The sequence below is a fragment of the Diuraphis noxia genome, unplaced genomic scaffold (assembly GCF_037042655.1).
Source record: "Diuraphis noxia isolate RWA-SAM2 unplaced genomic scaffold, SU_Dnox_SAM2 contig0005, whole genome shotgun sequence".
NCBI classification, from domain to species: domain Eukaryota; kingdom Metazoa; phylum Arthropoda; class Insecta; order Hemiptera; family Aphididae; genus Diuraphis; species Diuraphis noxia.
This window is the reverse complement of record NW_028301715.1, coordinates 32796314-32814383: the sequence shown is the minus strand read 5'-3', so window position 1 is coordinate 32814383 and position 18070 is coordinate 32796314. Positions and strand designations below refer to the sequence as shown.

Below are 18070 nucleotides of genomic sequence, written 5' to 3'. Positions count from 1 at the left end.
TCGAAAAGTCAAATTAATTTCTCATGAGTTTTAAAATCCAAAATTAATTTTTATTTTTTATTTGGCTTTTTATTTGCATGTGGGAGTGCGGGCTTCTTAGTTCTTACGTGTTTCCCACCAATTTTTTTTTCAATAACTTAATATTCGTGTTAAAACATCTATAACCTCAAAATATTTTCATATTCGTTCCCTTATGATAAGCATAAATGCCAAATGGCCTATCCATGATGTAGAGAAGGACCGGCCGCTGGTCTGATGCACATCGTGGGCCTTATCCATTTTTTAATATTTAGGGCTTGAACCAGAAGTGTTACACTGTTGTAGTTCCATTAGTTCCAATAGTACCATAGATAACTATCTTATTTCCAGTCCTATTTATCTTGGTCCGAATATTTTTATTTTTTTAGTACATCATTCGGTCGCGATCCGGTCACTCGACAGATTCGTTCATTTTGATCCATTTAATCGCGAGCCTCGCGACCATCGCAACTCAATGTCCGACTCAGAACACGAAAGTGAAGACGAAATGATCGTCGAGGATGAAAATGACGAAGCCGGTGAATCGTCTGTCGCAGCTAATAAAAAAGAACCACGACAAGTTTACTTGCCCGGTCATCAGATGCAGGAAGACGAGTCGTTGGTATTCGATCCTTCTGCTTACCACATGCTGCATGATATTGATTCCGGTACATTTGTTCATTTAGGAGTTAGATAAATTGTTAACTTCCATACCTATTGTTTTAAAATTCAATCATCTAATTCCCATGTTAACCATTAGGTTTGCCGTGTTTGAGTTTTGATGTAATCATTGATGACATGGGTTGTAGCCGTAGTGACTTTCCACACTCTATGTATTTGGTTGCCGGAAGCCAAGCAGAAAAACCTAAAGACAATTGTGTATTTGTTATGAAGGTATGCACTCTACTCAATATCTCTAAACTATTGACACTCGACAAAATATAAAATATTATTAGTGTAATTTCAGAAATTGTTTTATTATATGTTACAATTATTTGTTTTAGCTATCTAATTTAAATGCGATTAAAAATGATGAGAGTAGTTCATCGGATGATTCAGATGTTGAGTCTGACAGTGATGATGATGAATCTAAAGATCAACCTGTGTTGCAAATATCATCAATTCCTCATTTGGGCACTGTTAACCGAATTAGGGTAAATTACAATTTTTTGTAGAATTTAACATTTAAAGACATGGATTGTGGTGTAACAAACACTATATAATCAGCAATATATATATAAATATTTAGACTGCATTACAAAAAATATAATAAGCATAATAGTTGTTTACAAACAAGTACAAAATATATTATATTTTCTCTTCTTCTACTGTCATTAGCAGTATCCTTTACTGTGAGATATTTGTATTGTAATGGTGTAAAATATTCTTACAAAAACTACAACTTACTGTTTTAAAACTTATTCTCTACAAAATGTATAAAATATTTATTATTTTCAAATGTTAATAGAATTCTACAGTTGATGACAAAGTATTTGCAGCTGTATGGTCAGAAAGAGGAATTGTCAACATTTATGATTTAAATAGTAAATTGAAAGAAGTCGAAAAAGCCCATAGAAATCGTAAAATTGGAAGTGAAGAAAAGAAAAAAAAGTTTGGTAAAGCTGCTCCCAAAAGAATAATGTCTGAACATAAACCTTTATATTCATACTCTGGGCATAGAGATGAAGGTTTTGCTTTAGATTGGTCTTCCAAGGCTCCGGGTATTAACTAAATTTTTATCTTAAAATATAAAATAAATTCTATTGATTTATTTTTTTATATTTTATCAGGATTTTTAGCTAGCGGTGATTGCAAAGGAAATATTCATACATGGAAACCAAGTGAAAGTGGTTGGGTTGTTAATTTACATTCATTAAGTGGGCATAAAGAATCTGTAGAAGATTTACAATGGTCTCCAAATGAAGTTAATGTGCTTGCTTCTTGTTCTGTAGACAGATCGTAAGTAAATATATAACATTTTATATCAACAGTATTAATGGTTCAACAGCTTAATATATTTTTTTTTCATTTAATAGGTTAAGAATATGGGATACACGATTAGCACCAAACAAAGCCAATATGTTGACAATTGCTGACGCTCATGATAGCGATATTAATGTCATAAATTGGAACAAAAAAGAACCATTAATTGTTTCTGGTGGTGATGATGGAAAACTTATGATTTGGGATTTGAGACAATTTAAAGTATACACCTATGTTTTATATACCTAAAGTTAAATATGATTCTAATAGAAACTCATTAAATCAGAAAGATAAAGAACTAGCTGTTTTCAAACACCACACTAGTGCTATTACAACAGTTGAATGGAGTCCAGATGACAGTTCTGTGTTCGCTTCTGGTGGCGAAGATGATCAAATAGCAATTTGGGATTTAGCTGTTGAAAGGGATACTACCAATGATAAAGATGACATAAAAGTATTTAATTATTATTATTTTTTTAAATAATATTTTTATTTATTTATTTATAATGGAAAACCTCATATTATGATGAATGTTAGTACTTTTCTAGTGTATCAGGGACTCTTTAAAAATAATCATATTATGTTAAATTTTGCACTTTTAAGTATGGTAAGGTAGTGTATATCTGACTGATCTGGTTGCCAGTTTAGGAATTTCACACACTAAAACACCTCTTAATATGACATAAATTCATTTTTACTCATAACACTTAAAATTAAATACCTTTTTATAATTTTTAAAATAATTTTCTTGATTTCTATAGAAAAATAATAGGCGAGGCTCAGAACCGGGGCGTCACCTTTGATATTCAATGTACCTACACTTATTGGTCGTAGCATTTATGACTCATAAATTTATAATTATAATTGATTCTTTCAGGTCCACTAGAAGTGTTAATATTCTAAATTTATTTGACTAATTATTTTTCTGATTTAATTATTTGATATGCTACATATTTGATTATTTTACATAGGAAATTCCACCACAGCTTTTGTTTATTCATCAAGGACAAGAATTTATCAAAGAGCTTCATTGGCATCCTCAGATTACTGGAGCTCTTATAAGTACTGCGCAATCCGGTTTCAATGTTTTCAGAACCATAAGTATATGAAAAAAATTATAACAGTTAAAAATATATTTAGTATTTGCTACTATATTACAGTTATTTTTTTTAAAAATACAATATACATACATAATACACACAATATGTTCATTTTTATAATATTATTATTATTATTTTTTTTTTTTTTTTGGAATGATTCTGTTTCTTTATTTACTGGTCAACATATTTTCCTTTTTTACACTACAGTGATTCATATAAGCTAAAAATGAGCTCCAAGCTAGACTGCACAGACTAACAAATGGAATCCTATTTTTTTCTGGAATCATTGTATAATTGAAAACTTGTAGTATAGGCCAAACCGCTACACCCACCTATTTGTAAAATAAGTAGAAAATAAATTTATTAACACAAAATAATATGATAACTTCATAATGGTTTTACTAAATTAATACGATTTTTCAAATATGACAGCAAAAAATTAAATAATTGGTTTGTTCTTTAAAAGGTACAATTGTGTTTCAGAAATTTGTGACATTAACACTTGATCAATCATTTAAAAATAAATTTTTAATTGTATCCTGATTTTATATTCAGTTTAATATATTTAATATTGATTATTCCCGCATGAACTCTCTGTCATTCAAGTGTGTAACATAGCAAAAACTGTTTCACGCCGGAAAGGACCTAGAAGTCTACAGTTATAATTAAGAAACCAAATTTTCATCATGAAAAAAAGAGAATTCAAATTGTGTCACTGCGTTTTTTCGATAAGACCAATATACTAAAAGTTATTGAAGTTTGGAAAACTTCAAAATATCAGATTTTTTAAAGTATTATAACTTTTTTCTTGTTAATGATATCCAAAAATATAAATGCTACGACAAATAAGATATTAACTTCTATATTGTGTTAACTTTTAGTGTTTCTACTAGGAGTACAGACGTCAGACTGAGTAATTCTATCCCACACTAAACAGTTTGTGTTATGTTACACACTTGTAAGTTAAAGACAACGTATTTGGGTATCACATCCTCTTAAGTTGGGGAAGTGAAATCTCATAACATTTATAATAGATATAAAAAGTCGTATTTTAAATTATACTTAGTGCATTATCATAAGTACATATTATATAAACATGATAATGAGACATATAGATTTAATAGCAATTATATCTATACAATTACTAATTGTAATATTGTATTGTATTGTACGGGTATTATAGAAACGCCTACACATAACTCAAGACTAGTGTTTATATTATTTTCAGTTACTTAAAATTCTTATGATGAATTTAAAAAAATTCTCAAATTTTTATAAATGCTTATCTAAAATTAAGTATTTTTATGTTGTTTAACTAAAACTAATTTTGGATATTATTTTTTAGTGGCCATTAACAAAGATCATCAAATTTAATACCTTATATGTCGGTAAAAACTTTTTTTCTACTTCTTTTTTTGCTTCTTCGACCGTCTTCCCCTCCAGTAAAGACATACCAAAATAAAAGCTCACCATTGCACAAGGTGAATACGTTACTTGCTCCAAAAGTGCCTGATAAATATTAATTTCGATATAATTTGTATATTTTGTTAAACCGTTGTATGGCGTTGAACCTTGTTATCTCACTTTTATGATTGCGCTACGGAGATCATTCTTTGGATATAAATAACGTGCAACAGTTAGCCATGCATTTAGAGTTGGTGCCACATAAAATGCTCCAAACAGTCCAAACCGAGCTGCTCTGGCAAGGTCAAATTGTTCGTCTCCAAAAGCCATTTGCTGTATAAGACATCCGGTTGGCCATATCACTGCATACGAAGCCATTCCCCTGGTGACTGGGTAGGCGATCGAAAACTTTACTATTCGGGCAAAGACGGTCGTCATTTTCGAAGATAGTTATTTTCACGCGGGACCTACAGCAAGTCGGCAGTATTGTGACTGCATGACTGTAGGAAGTTTTCATTATTTTTGTGCGGTGTTATTATTTATAGATATGATGGTGGTTGCCAATTACAAAATTGGGTGATCTTGAATAAACCTTGAAATTGGCCATTGCCAAAATTATACGTATGCATATTACATATATGAATATTATTACGTAGGTACCTACATATGTCATTATTTATTTTTGATTTTCTAATATCTAAATTGGAAAAATGTTATACGAAAAAAAAAACGGCGTATAGTATTAATCAGGTATCACGGGAATATGCATAAAATAATAGTAGTAATAATACATAATAATTATTAAATATCAAATTTTGCTTTTACTATAAAATCATATGTTTGATGGATGAATCGAAACAAACATTTTGAATTTTAAATGTTTACAGTAGGTGATATGACAGGGGCGTCAGGGTGTGCGGTTTCACCCCTTACTTTTAGAATGTTACAATTGGCCTGCGCCTTGCTGAAGCCTAAAATAATGCATGAGCCACTTATGCACAATTATTTATATGATTAAAATCAAATTGTAATAACCGGTCTATAATGTATGGAAATAATTGAATGCAGGATAATATATACATATACGTACAAATGTATATCTATTTTTATGTGGCCTGGTGAAATTTCAAAATGGCCTGTTTGAAACTTTGCACACCCGAAAAAAAACCTGAAATGACGCCCCTGTGATATGATATATTGTATAAGGTATAAATATATCAATATCATCAGCAGTTAAACTCTTACTGTTTTCTCTGAACTAACAAAATAAGTGAAAAATAAAATACTATTATAGGTTCGTAGATATTATATTTATTGATAATACTTAGATACATTTATAGTTATTTAAGGACGAACCATCCACTATTAATGATTTTAACTGAGAATTTCGTATCTATGTAGTGGCGGCCAGTGGCGTAGCCAGGATTTTTTTTAGGGGGGGGGGTTTAATAACAGAATACATTTTACCACGACCAAATGATTGTATTCCTATATTATAAACATTATATTTTTGATATAAATACGGCTGAGGGGGAGGGTTATAACACCCAAAACCCCCCCTGGCTACGCCACTGGTGGCGGCTATCATGTGTCAGTATAGGTGCTCATCAAGAACCTCATCTATAACTATAGACAGTCTACAGTAGACGGATTATAACAATTATTTGGTCTTGGACATTCAGACCTCTGCAGTATCAAATCATGAGACATAATACATAAATATATAATGCTCTAATATACTAATAAAGTAGATTAATAGAACATTAACTATGTTATGTCTACCACAGAAATTAAAATAAGCTTTATTATATGTTTGTAAGTTAAATAGTTTATTATGAAATAAGTCATTTTTTGGGTTATCCAAAATACTGGTCGGACAACATCATGTGCAAATAAATAAAAATTGTAAATAATTATTTCTAACTAACCATCAATTTTACTAATTTTTATGAACAAATAAATGATAATTCTGTTTCGAAATGAATTTTTATTTTGTATAAAAATTTAAATAACTGTCTGTAGTTAGTTTTAAAAATATATAATTATAACAGTAAAACCTAGGTTTACCTATAGTGATCGGGAATTAACGGGAACATAAATATAGGCATATTATAAATTGCGACTATCAGCAGATTATAATATTTATTATAAGTAGGTAGGCAATATTTTCGTGATAGCCATAGCCATTTAGTCAAAGGACATTACGATGAGGACGTAACTGCCAAAACATTTGTATTTGGTTAAAATTAATTATCTCCCTATAATAGAAACAGAAAAAATATTTAATTCTTGATTACCTAAAAAACATGATTTTAATACATAAAATTGTTTAAAATATGTTTAGGTTAATTGAATAAATAATAATCAAAAATAAATTCGAACGTTTACCTTTTCACCCAATAATTAATGTACGCTTAAGACAAATTTTTAAAATAGATATTGATGAATTCAAGGTCACTTGGCTACTAATGGGAGCAATTCACTATATCATTTTTACTACTTGTTCTTTATTATGGACCCCATTTAAAATCATCCATCCAAGCATATATCTATATATTAATAATTTACATTCGTCCCAGAAGTCCACTGTTACGAGGTAGGTTTTAGCTGTTGTGGGTACCCAACTTATATATAGTGTGCATGGCTCATACACTACACTGAGAAATTTCTGATTTTACTGCCAACTGATGATGAAAAAACTTATTATTTTATCTTTTTAAAGACTATATAGTATTTACACGTATAAAGTGGACATGTTTATTTTGTACCTTATTCGTTGGAGTTTATATTGCCTATGATCTAAACGCGATGTTTTTATTTGTTTTATATATGTAGTTTACCTATCAAGACGTGTTAGTGAGATGGTTTTTAGAAGAATAATTATTACATCCTTTTGAATCTTGCCATATGACGTCTTATCGACTTCTCGTCTAATCCTCTCTAGAACACCTTTAACAGCATATTGTTTTAACTACCTAATAGTTGATGTGAAAAATCTTAAATATCATATGTGCAATAGAAATGTGTGTACGGACAGTACAATTATTGTAATTCGGTCCAAAGCGAATAAAAACAAGGCATTATACCTAGTTTAACTTTACGTTTCCGACAAAAAAGCATCATGCCATCGCCCTGTTTTAAGACTTGGAGATGTTTTGAGGTAGGTATATAAACAAAATATATATAGTACCTACCACTGTACCAGGTAATAGACAAATTTAATCTATTCAGTTTAATAATAGCCATATAGCCAATGGGTCAGTACATGATTGCCAATTGGAATCATGATTGGTATTGCTAAAACCCAAAATACTACCTACATAAGACCTATATAGATACAAAAACCCTAGTTAAAAATTTAAAAAAATCAGTTTGACAATTACAATAAAGCTAATTTTAAATGCATATATCACGCATTAGCCAATATAAAATGGAGGCGCAATAAATTATTTCAAAACCGCATAAATGTTTAATATTTGCCAATATAAAACAATTTTTACAGATAGTATGCCAGAAAAAACTTGCATTTAAATTAACATCTAGTAAATTTATCAACAGGTTGTATGCAGCTTAATATGCAGGTAAGGGTAATCGGGATATAAGATAATGTATTAGCTAAAATAAATCTATTTATAAATAATATAAAAAAATAAATAAAAATATTTCATGATCATAGGTAATAAATTATATCATCGATATTGAATAATCTAATATTTTGATGGTTATTATAGCGTTATGATTAATAACTTGGCCTAATTACCTATTGTGGTAGATCCCATGTATTGACGCGAAGATGCAGAAGCTTGTAATTTTTTTTTTATATAGGTAATAAAATAGTAGCTTATAAATTTGGAGAAATTAAAATTTTTAATTTACCGACTAGGTGAATAATGTAGAATGAGAATTGAATGTAAAATTTAGCCGGGGATAATATTTAATAGTTTACCATAAACATATTATTTAGTTATTTGTAATTTATGTAAGATTCAATAATTTATAATTTTAATTGGGACATTTTCTAAAAGATAGGTATGAACACACACTGGCGACTTATAGACTATTAAAGTCGCTTAGATGAAGCTTTGCCGCTGTCATGAGGTTATTTAGTTGTTAATATTTTTAAACTGAATAGTATTTAATTTTCAAGCATTTTGACCCAACAAATAAAATTTCATTGACATTAATAGGAAAAAAACTAAAAAATTGAAAATATCCGTTTGATCAACTTAAAAGTATAGTTAAAATATTTAGTTAATTTTAACAAGTATAAGAAACGATAATGATAAAATAAACATTTGTTGTAAATTTAGATTATCTACACTTATTTGATTTTTAAATATAACAAAATAGTAAGATCGTTCCATGAGAAATTAAGTAAATATATTGAATCTTGTAAAAATGTAAACTTAAAAAGCTTATAAACATTTAAATAAACCAATCTTACTTAATTTTTAGTTAGATTTTTCCAGTAAATATTTTTTTTTTTTATAAAGGTAGACAAGTTTATGAGGAATCTTATATTACATTTTTAAGACTTCCACGTTCCAAATATCCCACTTGTTCAATTATCAGTTATTAAAAGACAAATTTGCGTGTATATCAAATATCAATATTATTACGTTAGAAGTTAAAAATTATACTACTTTTAGTTTTTAAATGTGCCAACTTAAGGTTTATGTAAATACTAGACTGGTGGAAATTCCCCCACCCCTAAATTAAATATTTAAAATTTAGTTATACACTTATATAATTAAAATTTTTAAGGTCCTTTTATCTCGAGTGAATATACCTAATATTATTAAGTTATTACTTATAATAAAAAATAATACATTATTTTTAAAAATTTAGCTCTAAATTGTGTCAGAGAAACCATTAAATATTTTACTTAATAACATATCCTATCCTGCATTTTGGCAAGCTTTTTCCCAGCTAGCTATGAATAAAACCAAAGTAGTATTAACTTTAATAAATTATGTAAATTGAAGTTCCAGTAGAATTATAGATTTAAAACATATATCTTACATGTTTCATTGTAATTTTTTTTTTATTTTACACATGATAATCGAATATTTTTATAGTAAGTTATGATAGTAAATGTACTATTAATTTGTAAAAAAAAAATAAGTATTCACATATGCTTATTATGTTAATAGTCTTGGTACTTTCTCATTTAATAAACTATTAGGATTATTCTTTATAAGCAGATGTACAGGATTTGCAAAATAAACACTGAAACCACAGTTAAACATTGAAGAGACAAGAGCTATAACTAGTATCATTGATTATAAATACTATGGTCTACAATAAAACTCTCGGTAGATGGCGATAAGAACTAGTATTTATAATCAATGCTAGTATGTTAGTTTCTAACACATTTAATGAGTAATTAAAAAAATTAAAATTTAATAATTAAGTAAATTATATATAAATCTTCAAACTAAATAAACTTATTTTTTTCCTGTTAGAACCGACAGCAGAGGAGGATCTGTTTGCACAAAACTAAATAAACTTGATCTATAAATTATATATTATATGTTTAAGAGTAATTTAGACATTTGTAAAAGGAACTTAAAAATGCTCAAACAAATATGGCTCAAAAGACCATTAATTTAATATATGTAAAAGTTAATACGGTATTTGTAACTTTTAATGGGCTGCGGGCGATTAACAAACATTAACAAATGTTTTATATGAATACTACAAATCTTTTATTATTTTAAAACAACTTAAATCTACTCTACAGTCAACGCACATTACGGTTCATACATCAGTACATCACACACTAGGACTGATAATAATAATAATAATAGTAATAATGATAGAAATCATAATAATAATGATAATAATAATAATAATAATCCCACATATATATGGCAATCTCTAATTAAATTCACACCAAAGAACAGTCAATAAATGGTTTTTTCTTCTTACCAACATTCCAACATTAGCATGTAGGTCGTATATTGTATAATTTCCAAAATAAAAATAAATAAATACAATTTGTATACTAGCACAACACACATTTATAAAAAATTTAAATGATAAATATTAAAAAATTAAAAAATTAAAACATAAGTACATTCATTTAAAAATTAAAAATAAAGACTGTATAATAATGGTAAGTGAATACAGAGTTTAATAACTAAGTTAAAAATTTAAAAAAAAATTAATATTTAATTCATATTTATGAAAGTTGTCAATATAAACAAATTTAAACCAAAAGGTAACTACAAATTTCATCAAATGTTTCTGTCTGCGTCAAATGGTCATAACCGTTAAGCTCAGTAATCTTTAATGCATTAAAAGCATTACCTAACAACCAAGCACATTCATAATTTAAATTGATATCTCTATTATTAATCAATATATTTCTTATATTAAATCCTTTCTCACGTAGTAATGCATAAAGAAGTACTAATGCTGAATGACCAGTACTATCAAGAGCTATAATATTACTAAATGTTCTTAAAATAGGCACTAAACATGTTATATCGATGATATCTTCATTTAAGGCGTTCAATAAATGTTCCATACATTCTGAATGATGCAATATCATTCCACGATAACAAGAAATTTGATACACTATCCAAAATGATTCTTTCCATGTATTCAATCGTTCATAACACGCGAGTAGCAATTTATTTAGATCTTCAATCCTATTGACATAAATATAATAATTAGTTTTAAACATGTTATACTTTCTATAGATTAATTTTCAGTCTTACTGTAAGTGGGGCAGATAGTTTTTAAGAAACAGTCTTAAGGCATAAAAGGTATTGAAAATAACTTCATCACAGAATGAATTTTGTAAGCGATCAACCAGTGCATCAAAGAATTTATGACTTTGAATTATTTTGCATGAACCTGGACTAGAATCACTCAAATTTCCAAGAGTCCAGATACACATAGCCTAGAAAATAAAACCATTTACAATAGAAAATCTAATTTTTGATTCTTATATCTTGCTAATTGGTTTATTTCTTTATCTATATCTATAGAAATATCCCAATGCATATGCATTGAATGATAAATTATGTCCAGTATTTATATTTTAAAAATGTTGAACCTCAGAAATTACATTTCAGTTATGACTTTGTGTGAGCTTAACCAGATTTTAAGTCCTCTTAATGTTGAAAATGATCTTACAGTGGTAATATGATTCACAGCTACAAACATTAAAACAATTACTCTGAACATAAGGTGTCAAACAAATTAACAATAAGAAACCAAACAAAATTTTAAAGTGTATATTATATTAAATTAAATTATATAGTAATAACCTATTCACCTGTTCTTTTTTTAAATTATTGGAATTTAAGGCCATTGCCTCCTGTCCCTCCCCCCTTAAAGTTGCAACTGTCCTTTTATTAGACAAAACAACAGAAATTGGAACAAAAATGCCCTAATTACATTATTACACAAATTATATGTACCTATTAAAAAGTAGCATTAAACAAAACAATTATTATTAAATAGTTTTAAACCTACAATAATGATTTGTTTAATTTATATGAGGTTTAATATCATAATGTATCAAATGACAATTTGAAGGAAGGTTATGATATATACACACTCTCCATCCATTGGGCAGGGATTTTAGACTTTCAGTTGGTCAATTTGTTTGACTTTTTAAAATCTGGTTGGCAATTTTAAAGACTGCACTACCACATGGATTTTTTTAGATTATCTCTTTGTACCTATGTTTTACATTGTATATATATGTTAGGTAAAAGTATGAATACCGGTTAAAACTTAGGGAACACAAAACTATTTTTGGTCAAACCACAAATGATTTTTGTAGTTCAGACTTTTACAAATAAGATTTGGTAAATCTTAGGATAAACAATCAGTTTTAGTAAAATTCAGAATTTTTTTTACTAATTATGTTAATAATCATTAATTATTATTATCATACTCACATTTATATTATTGTTAAGTATTATAGGTATTAGGTACATTAATAACTAGTATATCGTTTTTATTATAATTAAATTAATTTTATTTTAAAACTATTTATTTGTGCAGGCTTGACAACAGTGGCATCTCGAGTTGCACAAAACATTTTTGGATCGACACTTACATCTGTTAGTCAAACATTTTCCAAACAATCATACCTTATTAATCCTTGTTCACCAGTCAAAGACAGTTGCAATACTGCTTGTCAAACACCAATTTCATTATCCGGTATTATTGTCAATTCTAAAAAGTTTTCTTTGTATAAGGTGAACTAATTGCAAATATAAATGTATGTGTCTATTATACTATTCATTAATGTGTTACCTAATATACTTAAATAATAATAACTATTAATAACATAATTAGTAAAAATGTTGGAATTTAACTAACACTGATTGTTTATTTTAAGATTTACCAAATCTTGTTTGTAAAAGTTCGAACTACAAAAATCATTTCGGTTTTGACTGAATAATTTTGTGTTTCCTAGATTTTCCCGAAATCCATTATTAAATGTCCTTTACAGGTAAATCCTAGGTTTAACCGCCGGTATTCATACTTTTAGCATAACATATATTCTGTATTAATTATAAAACTCCTTAGATGACTATTGACTATAGATAATCAAGAGTTAACAATAAATTGTATTTATTTCATAACCAAAATCTAATAAATAATCATTATCAATTTATAAACTTACAGATATATTATAATTCAAATGGTTGATGTACATCATCAAGTATGATGTAATCAATTTTGTCAATTTTAAACATATTCTTTTATCTCCTAAAGACATGTTACAAAAACATTCAATTGCTGCTAACTGTACTTCTTCATTTTTACCTGAAATTAAATAAAGCAATACTTAATAGAAGTATAGAACTAAATTAATGAAAACAATAAATTACTAGTTGCAAGATGAAGTAAGGAATCAGCTGCCCCTTGAACACGGATAAATACTGAAACAAAATCTGTACCGCACAGAAAACCATTTCTTAATAATCTTAATTGTTTGACAGTAATTTGTTTTTTATTCTTAATTTCTAGTGCTAAATTTGTCATGACTTCAATTGTAAATTCATTATTTTCTTCTTCTTCAACTATAACTCCTCGTCTTGAGTTCAAAAGAACTTGTTTATATTGCTCACGATGGACATTTATGTCATAACGAATCTTCTGTTTTACTCGAGCTGTTGAGGCGGAATTCATGGTAACACAATATGCAACTAGAATGAAAAACTTAACTGTCAAACTGTAATATTTAATGCTATGAGTATGAAGTTAAAGTTCTGCATTGTCAATAATATACTTAAGACCGAGCGCCTATCAATGCAGTGAAAAAATACTGACATTACCTAGTGCATGTGACATGCTACATGTCTACTGCAATTACCTCATTGCTCATTTCACATAGTAAACATACTGCTTTGATAGGCGCCCAATCCATGAGGATGTTACACCCGCTGCTCTGTCTCGGTCTTTCAAACGTGTAACATGGCAAATTATTAAATATGAATAATCCATTCACTCTGTTTTTTTTAAATAGTCATACTTGTTTTATATTTAAAAAAACTATGAAGCTCATTAGATCATATTCTTACTTTTAAATTTGATATGTCAATTAGCTATTATATAAAACATACCTGATTATTCAAAACATACAATTTGCTATGTTATCCATTTGTAAGGCAGAGACAATGCATGCAGGTATAATGTCCTTTTGATACAATAATATAATGTATGAATAAGTAACTAACATATGTCTACCATATAAAATTAGTTTTTATATTTTGTTCAAATACAATGAAATATTGAAAAAATGATGTGATTCAAATTTCAGTTTTGAAAATAATGTGAGACTAACTGTAAAAAGAACTTACAAGTCTCTGAATACAGATTAGCGATAAGTCTATAAACATCTATACTGTGGCCTGCGATTCAAGAAACATCATAACATCATCATAAAAGAAACAACAATATGGAACATTTTAAATTTGAATTTTATCTAATGCACTACTGTTCTGCGCTACAGCTGCAGCTGAAGTACGGCAAGAGCCAAGACCCAAGAACACGGACATATTATCACCATTCGCCATAGAACAATATGATATCACGGAACAAAAAATATGTATATGACAATATGAAGCCATACCCATAACCTCAAAAAACGTCTGTAGTGCAAGCAGTGCAGCGCTCAATTCTACAGTGGTAAATGCCGATATAAGGTTTAGTTGTCTGACCTTACTTTAATCTTAATAGTTAATACCTTCCAAGACCGTACAGATTATAATATAAAATATAATATAATAATGTAATATATTATTTAATATTTATATTAATAATGTATTATATAATTATATAATCTGTATTCTGTCTCTGTGGTGATAGAGACAGAAGAGATGATGGTACAGGGTTTATTCATGTTTTTATTTTTTATGGAAAATATGAGAATTAATAATTTTTCCAATGATGTACATTTTTTATATTAAGGTTTTAATAGTTTTTAATTCAAATACTATTTCCCGCGGATAATTGAACTATTCTATATTTCTATACACCAATACTCATAATATTATTTTTTTAATTCAATAGATTAAAAGACCAAAGTATTTTAATTACTAGACATTATACCATACTACGTGATACATTCAAACTATAAGTAGGGAGTAAGCCAATTCATAACTATTAGGTACAGTTTAATTAAGTTCACACATAAAATAATTACAAAAGAAGAGTCATTTTTCAGGACAAATTAAAACAGCAAACATAAATGTCATCTAATAAATAATATTTATTTTGCTAAAACTTGGTTAAATAATCTCATAATAAAAAATCAGTCACAACTTAAATCTACCTAAACCTAATGGATACTTAACATTTAACAATCAAAATATAGGACACAAATCAGTAATCACACTACCTAGTATTAACAAAATATACAATGAAAATTGTATAATTAAAAGGAATATTAGTCGACTTCTTCGATGGTAGGTCCTCCGGGACGCGGTCCCGGGAAACCATTGGCGCCGGGACGAGGAGCATCGCCGCCGGCATGTCCTGCTCCGTGTATCTTCATCATTAGCGCAGAACAGCTCTTTTGGATTTCCTTTAGTTTGTACTCGTATTCTTCTTTATCTGCCAACTGATTGTTGTCCAACCACTGAACGATCGCGTCGCATTCTTTCTTGCAGGTGTTCTTTTCGGATTCGGTCAGCTTGTCACCAGCCTCGTCCAACGCTTGTTTAACGCCAAACACGTAGCTTTCCAACTGGTTCTTGGCCGCGATCTTAAGTTTTTGTCGTTCATCTTCTTCTTTGTACCGTTCGGCCTCGCTGAGCATACGATCGATTTCGGCTTGAGACAGGCGGCCCTTGTCGTTCTTGATGATGATATTCTTGGAACGCCCAGAGCTGTTGTCCTTGGCCGACACGTTCAAAATACCGTTGGCATCCATATCGAAAGTCACCTCAATTTTGGGCGTACCTCTTGGAGCCGGAGGTATGCCGGTCAGGTCAAAAGTTCCCAACAGGTTGTTGTCCTTGGTCATGGCCCTTTCTCCTTCGAACACCTGGATGGTGACGGCCGGTTGGTTGTCCGCGTACGTGGTAAACGTTTGGGTTTGTTTACACGGAATAGTGGAATTGCGTTCGACGATCTTGGTCATCACACCACCCGCCGTCTCGATGCCCAGCGACAGGGGAGTGACGTCCACGAGCAACACGTCTTGAATCGCAGAACTCGTATCACCGCTGAGAATGGCCGCCTGTACCGCGGCACCGTAAGCAACTGCCTCGTCGGGGTTGATGGACAGGTTCAACGGTTTACCGCAGAAATAGTTTTGCAGTAGACTCTGGATCTTCGGGATCCTCGTCGAACCGCCCACGAGCACTATGTCGTGTATGTCTCCTTTGTCCAACTTGGCGTCCGCCAATGCCTTCTCAACTGGCTGGAGAGTCGATCTAAACAGATCTGCGCACAGCTCCTCGAAACGAGCACGTGACACTCGCGTGTAAAAATCGACGCCATCCATCAGAGCATCGATCTCTATCGTGGCCTCCGAACTGGACGACAGCGTTCTCTTGGCGCGTTCTGCGGCCGTCCTCAACCGTCTCAGCGCTCTAGGATTTTTGTGCACGTCCTTTTTACATTTCCTCTTAAACTCTTCGGCCAAATGAGACACCAGTCGGCTGTCAAAGTCTTCGCCACCCAAGTGTGTGTCACCCGCCGTTGACTTCACTTCGAATATGGAACCCTCGTCGATCTGCAGAACGGACACATCGAACGTGCCACCACCCAGGTCGAATATCAACACGTTCCTCTCGCCTTTCAGGTTCTTGTCCAGACCGTAAGCCAAAGCTGCAGCCGTCGGTTCGTTGATTATCCGCATCACGTTCAGACCGGCTATGGCTCCCGCGTCTTTGGTCGCTTGTCTCTGCGAATCGTTGAAATACGCCGGCACGGTGATTACGGCGTCGGTTACGGCACGGCCCAAATACGCTTCCGCTGTCTCCTTCATTTTCGCGAGCACCATCGAACTGATTTCTTCCGGCGCGAATACCTTCCGTTCGCCCTTGAATTCCACTCGAATCTTGGGCTTACCGTAATCGTTCACCACTTTGAACGGCCAGTGTTTGATGTCCGCTTGCGTCTTCTCGTCGTCAAATCGACGGCCGATCAACCGTTTGGCGTCGAACACCGTATTCACAGGGTTCATCGCCACCTGGTTCTTGGCCGCGTCGCCGATCAACCGTTCGGTGTCCGTGAATGCCACATAACTCGGTGTGGTCCTGTTGCCTTGATCGTTGGCGATGACCTCAACTTTCCCGTGTTGCCAGATACCCACACAAGAATAGGTGGTACCCAGGTCGATACCGATCGCTGTCCTTCCGACCATTTCGGCAATATAGTTGTCAAACTTTAGTCACACTACGCACAATTAATACGATAATAAAGAATTATACGAGAGTCAAAACGTATTTTTTTTTTATAGATAGTATGCACGTATTGAAAACAAAATACAAGTATAGATAGTAGGTACCGCAATATTCGAGTATACGATTTATAATCACTTAGTATTTTAATTTAATATCGCACTGGCAAATAACACTGAGGATCGTAAGTGATTGTGTAAGATCGACAATATCGTTGAAGTTGAACCTCTCTCAATGAACCGCACTGTTATCGCTTCGAATTCAAACTGTTGCTGGGCGGTGCACGTTCAGCGTATATATAATAGACCGAACGTTCGAGAAGGTTCGAGATGTTTCGTGAGCCCACTCGTGAAGTCGTGACTGCGGCGCCGTCACCCCACTGTACAGCTAATTCGATACCGAACTGTTTTGATAAATATAATACAACAACGGCACTAAAGAACGTTCTAGAACTTTCTCCATCATTATTGTTAATTTTTATTTTCATTATGTTTGTTCGCCAAACGTCTCTATATTTGTTTTTATTTCATTGATTATAATTTATAGATATAGGTAAGGAACGTGGTATAACAGGTATAGACATTTAAAGCATTTGTTTTTTTTATGCCCAATTCAACATAATATAGGTCATTATTTGTATGATATACATATTACATAATAGAACTACTGTTGTCCTGATCA

General features: G+C 30.9%; 3 protein-coding genes and 1 pseudogene across 5 annotated transcripts; 1 reads left to right on the top strand and 3 right to left on the bottom strand.

Annotated features, from left to right (window-relative positions):
• Window positions 1-214: 214 nt before the first annotated feature.
• On the top strand, window positions 215-3204 carry l(2)09851 (WD repeat-containing protein 1 l(2)09851). The gene is made up of 8 exons (XM_015518418.2): window positions 215-686; window positions 779-912; window positions 1023-1172; window positions 1487-1739; window positions 1809-1977; window positions 2055-2223; window positions 2288-2455; window positions 2973-3204. The coding sequence occupies exons 1-8, from the start codon at window positions 494-496 to the stop codon at window positions 3108-3110; spliced, it is 1374 nt and encodes a 457-aa protein (XP_015373904.2). The 5' UTR covers window positions 215-493; the 3' UTR covers window positions 3111-3204.
• Window positions 3133-5021, bottom strand: LOC107168875 (PXMP2/4 family protein 4-like). The gene is made up of 3 exons (XM_015518419.2): window positions 4686-5021; window positions 4479-4610; window positions 3133-3433 (listed from the first exon to the last, which is right to left on the bottom strand). The coding sequence occupies exons 1-3, from the start codon at window positions 4941-4943 to the stop codon at window positions 3269-3271; spliced, it is 555 nt and encodes a 184-aa protein (XP_015373905.2). The 5' UTR covers window positions 4944-5021; the 3' UTR covers window positions 3133-3268.
• A 5168-nt stretch (window positions 5022-10189) lies between these two features.
• On the bottom strand, window positions 10190-14562 carry LOC107168868 (uncharacterized). Of its 3 annotated transcripts, XM_089229470.1 has the most exons (6): window positions 14339-14555; window positions 14102-14175; window positions 13367-13684; window positions 13159-13301; window positions 11231-11415; window positions 10190-11161 (listed from the first exon to the last, which is right to left on the bottom strand). In XM_089229470.1, the coding sequence occupies exons 3-6, from the start codon at window positions 13665-13667 to the stop codon at window positions 10717-10719; spliced, it is 1074 nt and encodes a 357-aa protein (XP_089085596.1). In that variant the 5' UTR covers window positions 13668-13684; window positions 14102-14175; window positions 14339-14555; the 3' UTR covers window positions 10190-10716. The 3 variants fall into 3 exon arrangements, with proteins under 3 accessions (XP_089085596.1, XP_015373893.1, XP_089085595.1); XM_015518407.2 differs by lacking the exon at window positions 14102-14175 and having other exon boundaries at window positions 14339-14562; XM_089229469.1 differs by lacking the exon at window positions 14102-14175 and having other exon boundaries at window positions 14216-14555.
• A 667-nt stretch (window positions 14563-15229) lies between these two features.
• On the bottom strand, window positions 15230-17661 carry LOC149055210 (heat shock protein 68 pseudogene; annotated as a pseudogene).
• Between the last annotated feature and the right edge of the window lie 409 nt (window positions 17662-18070).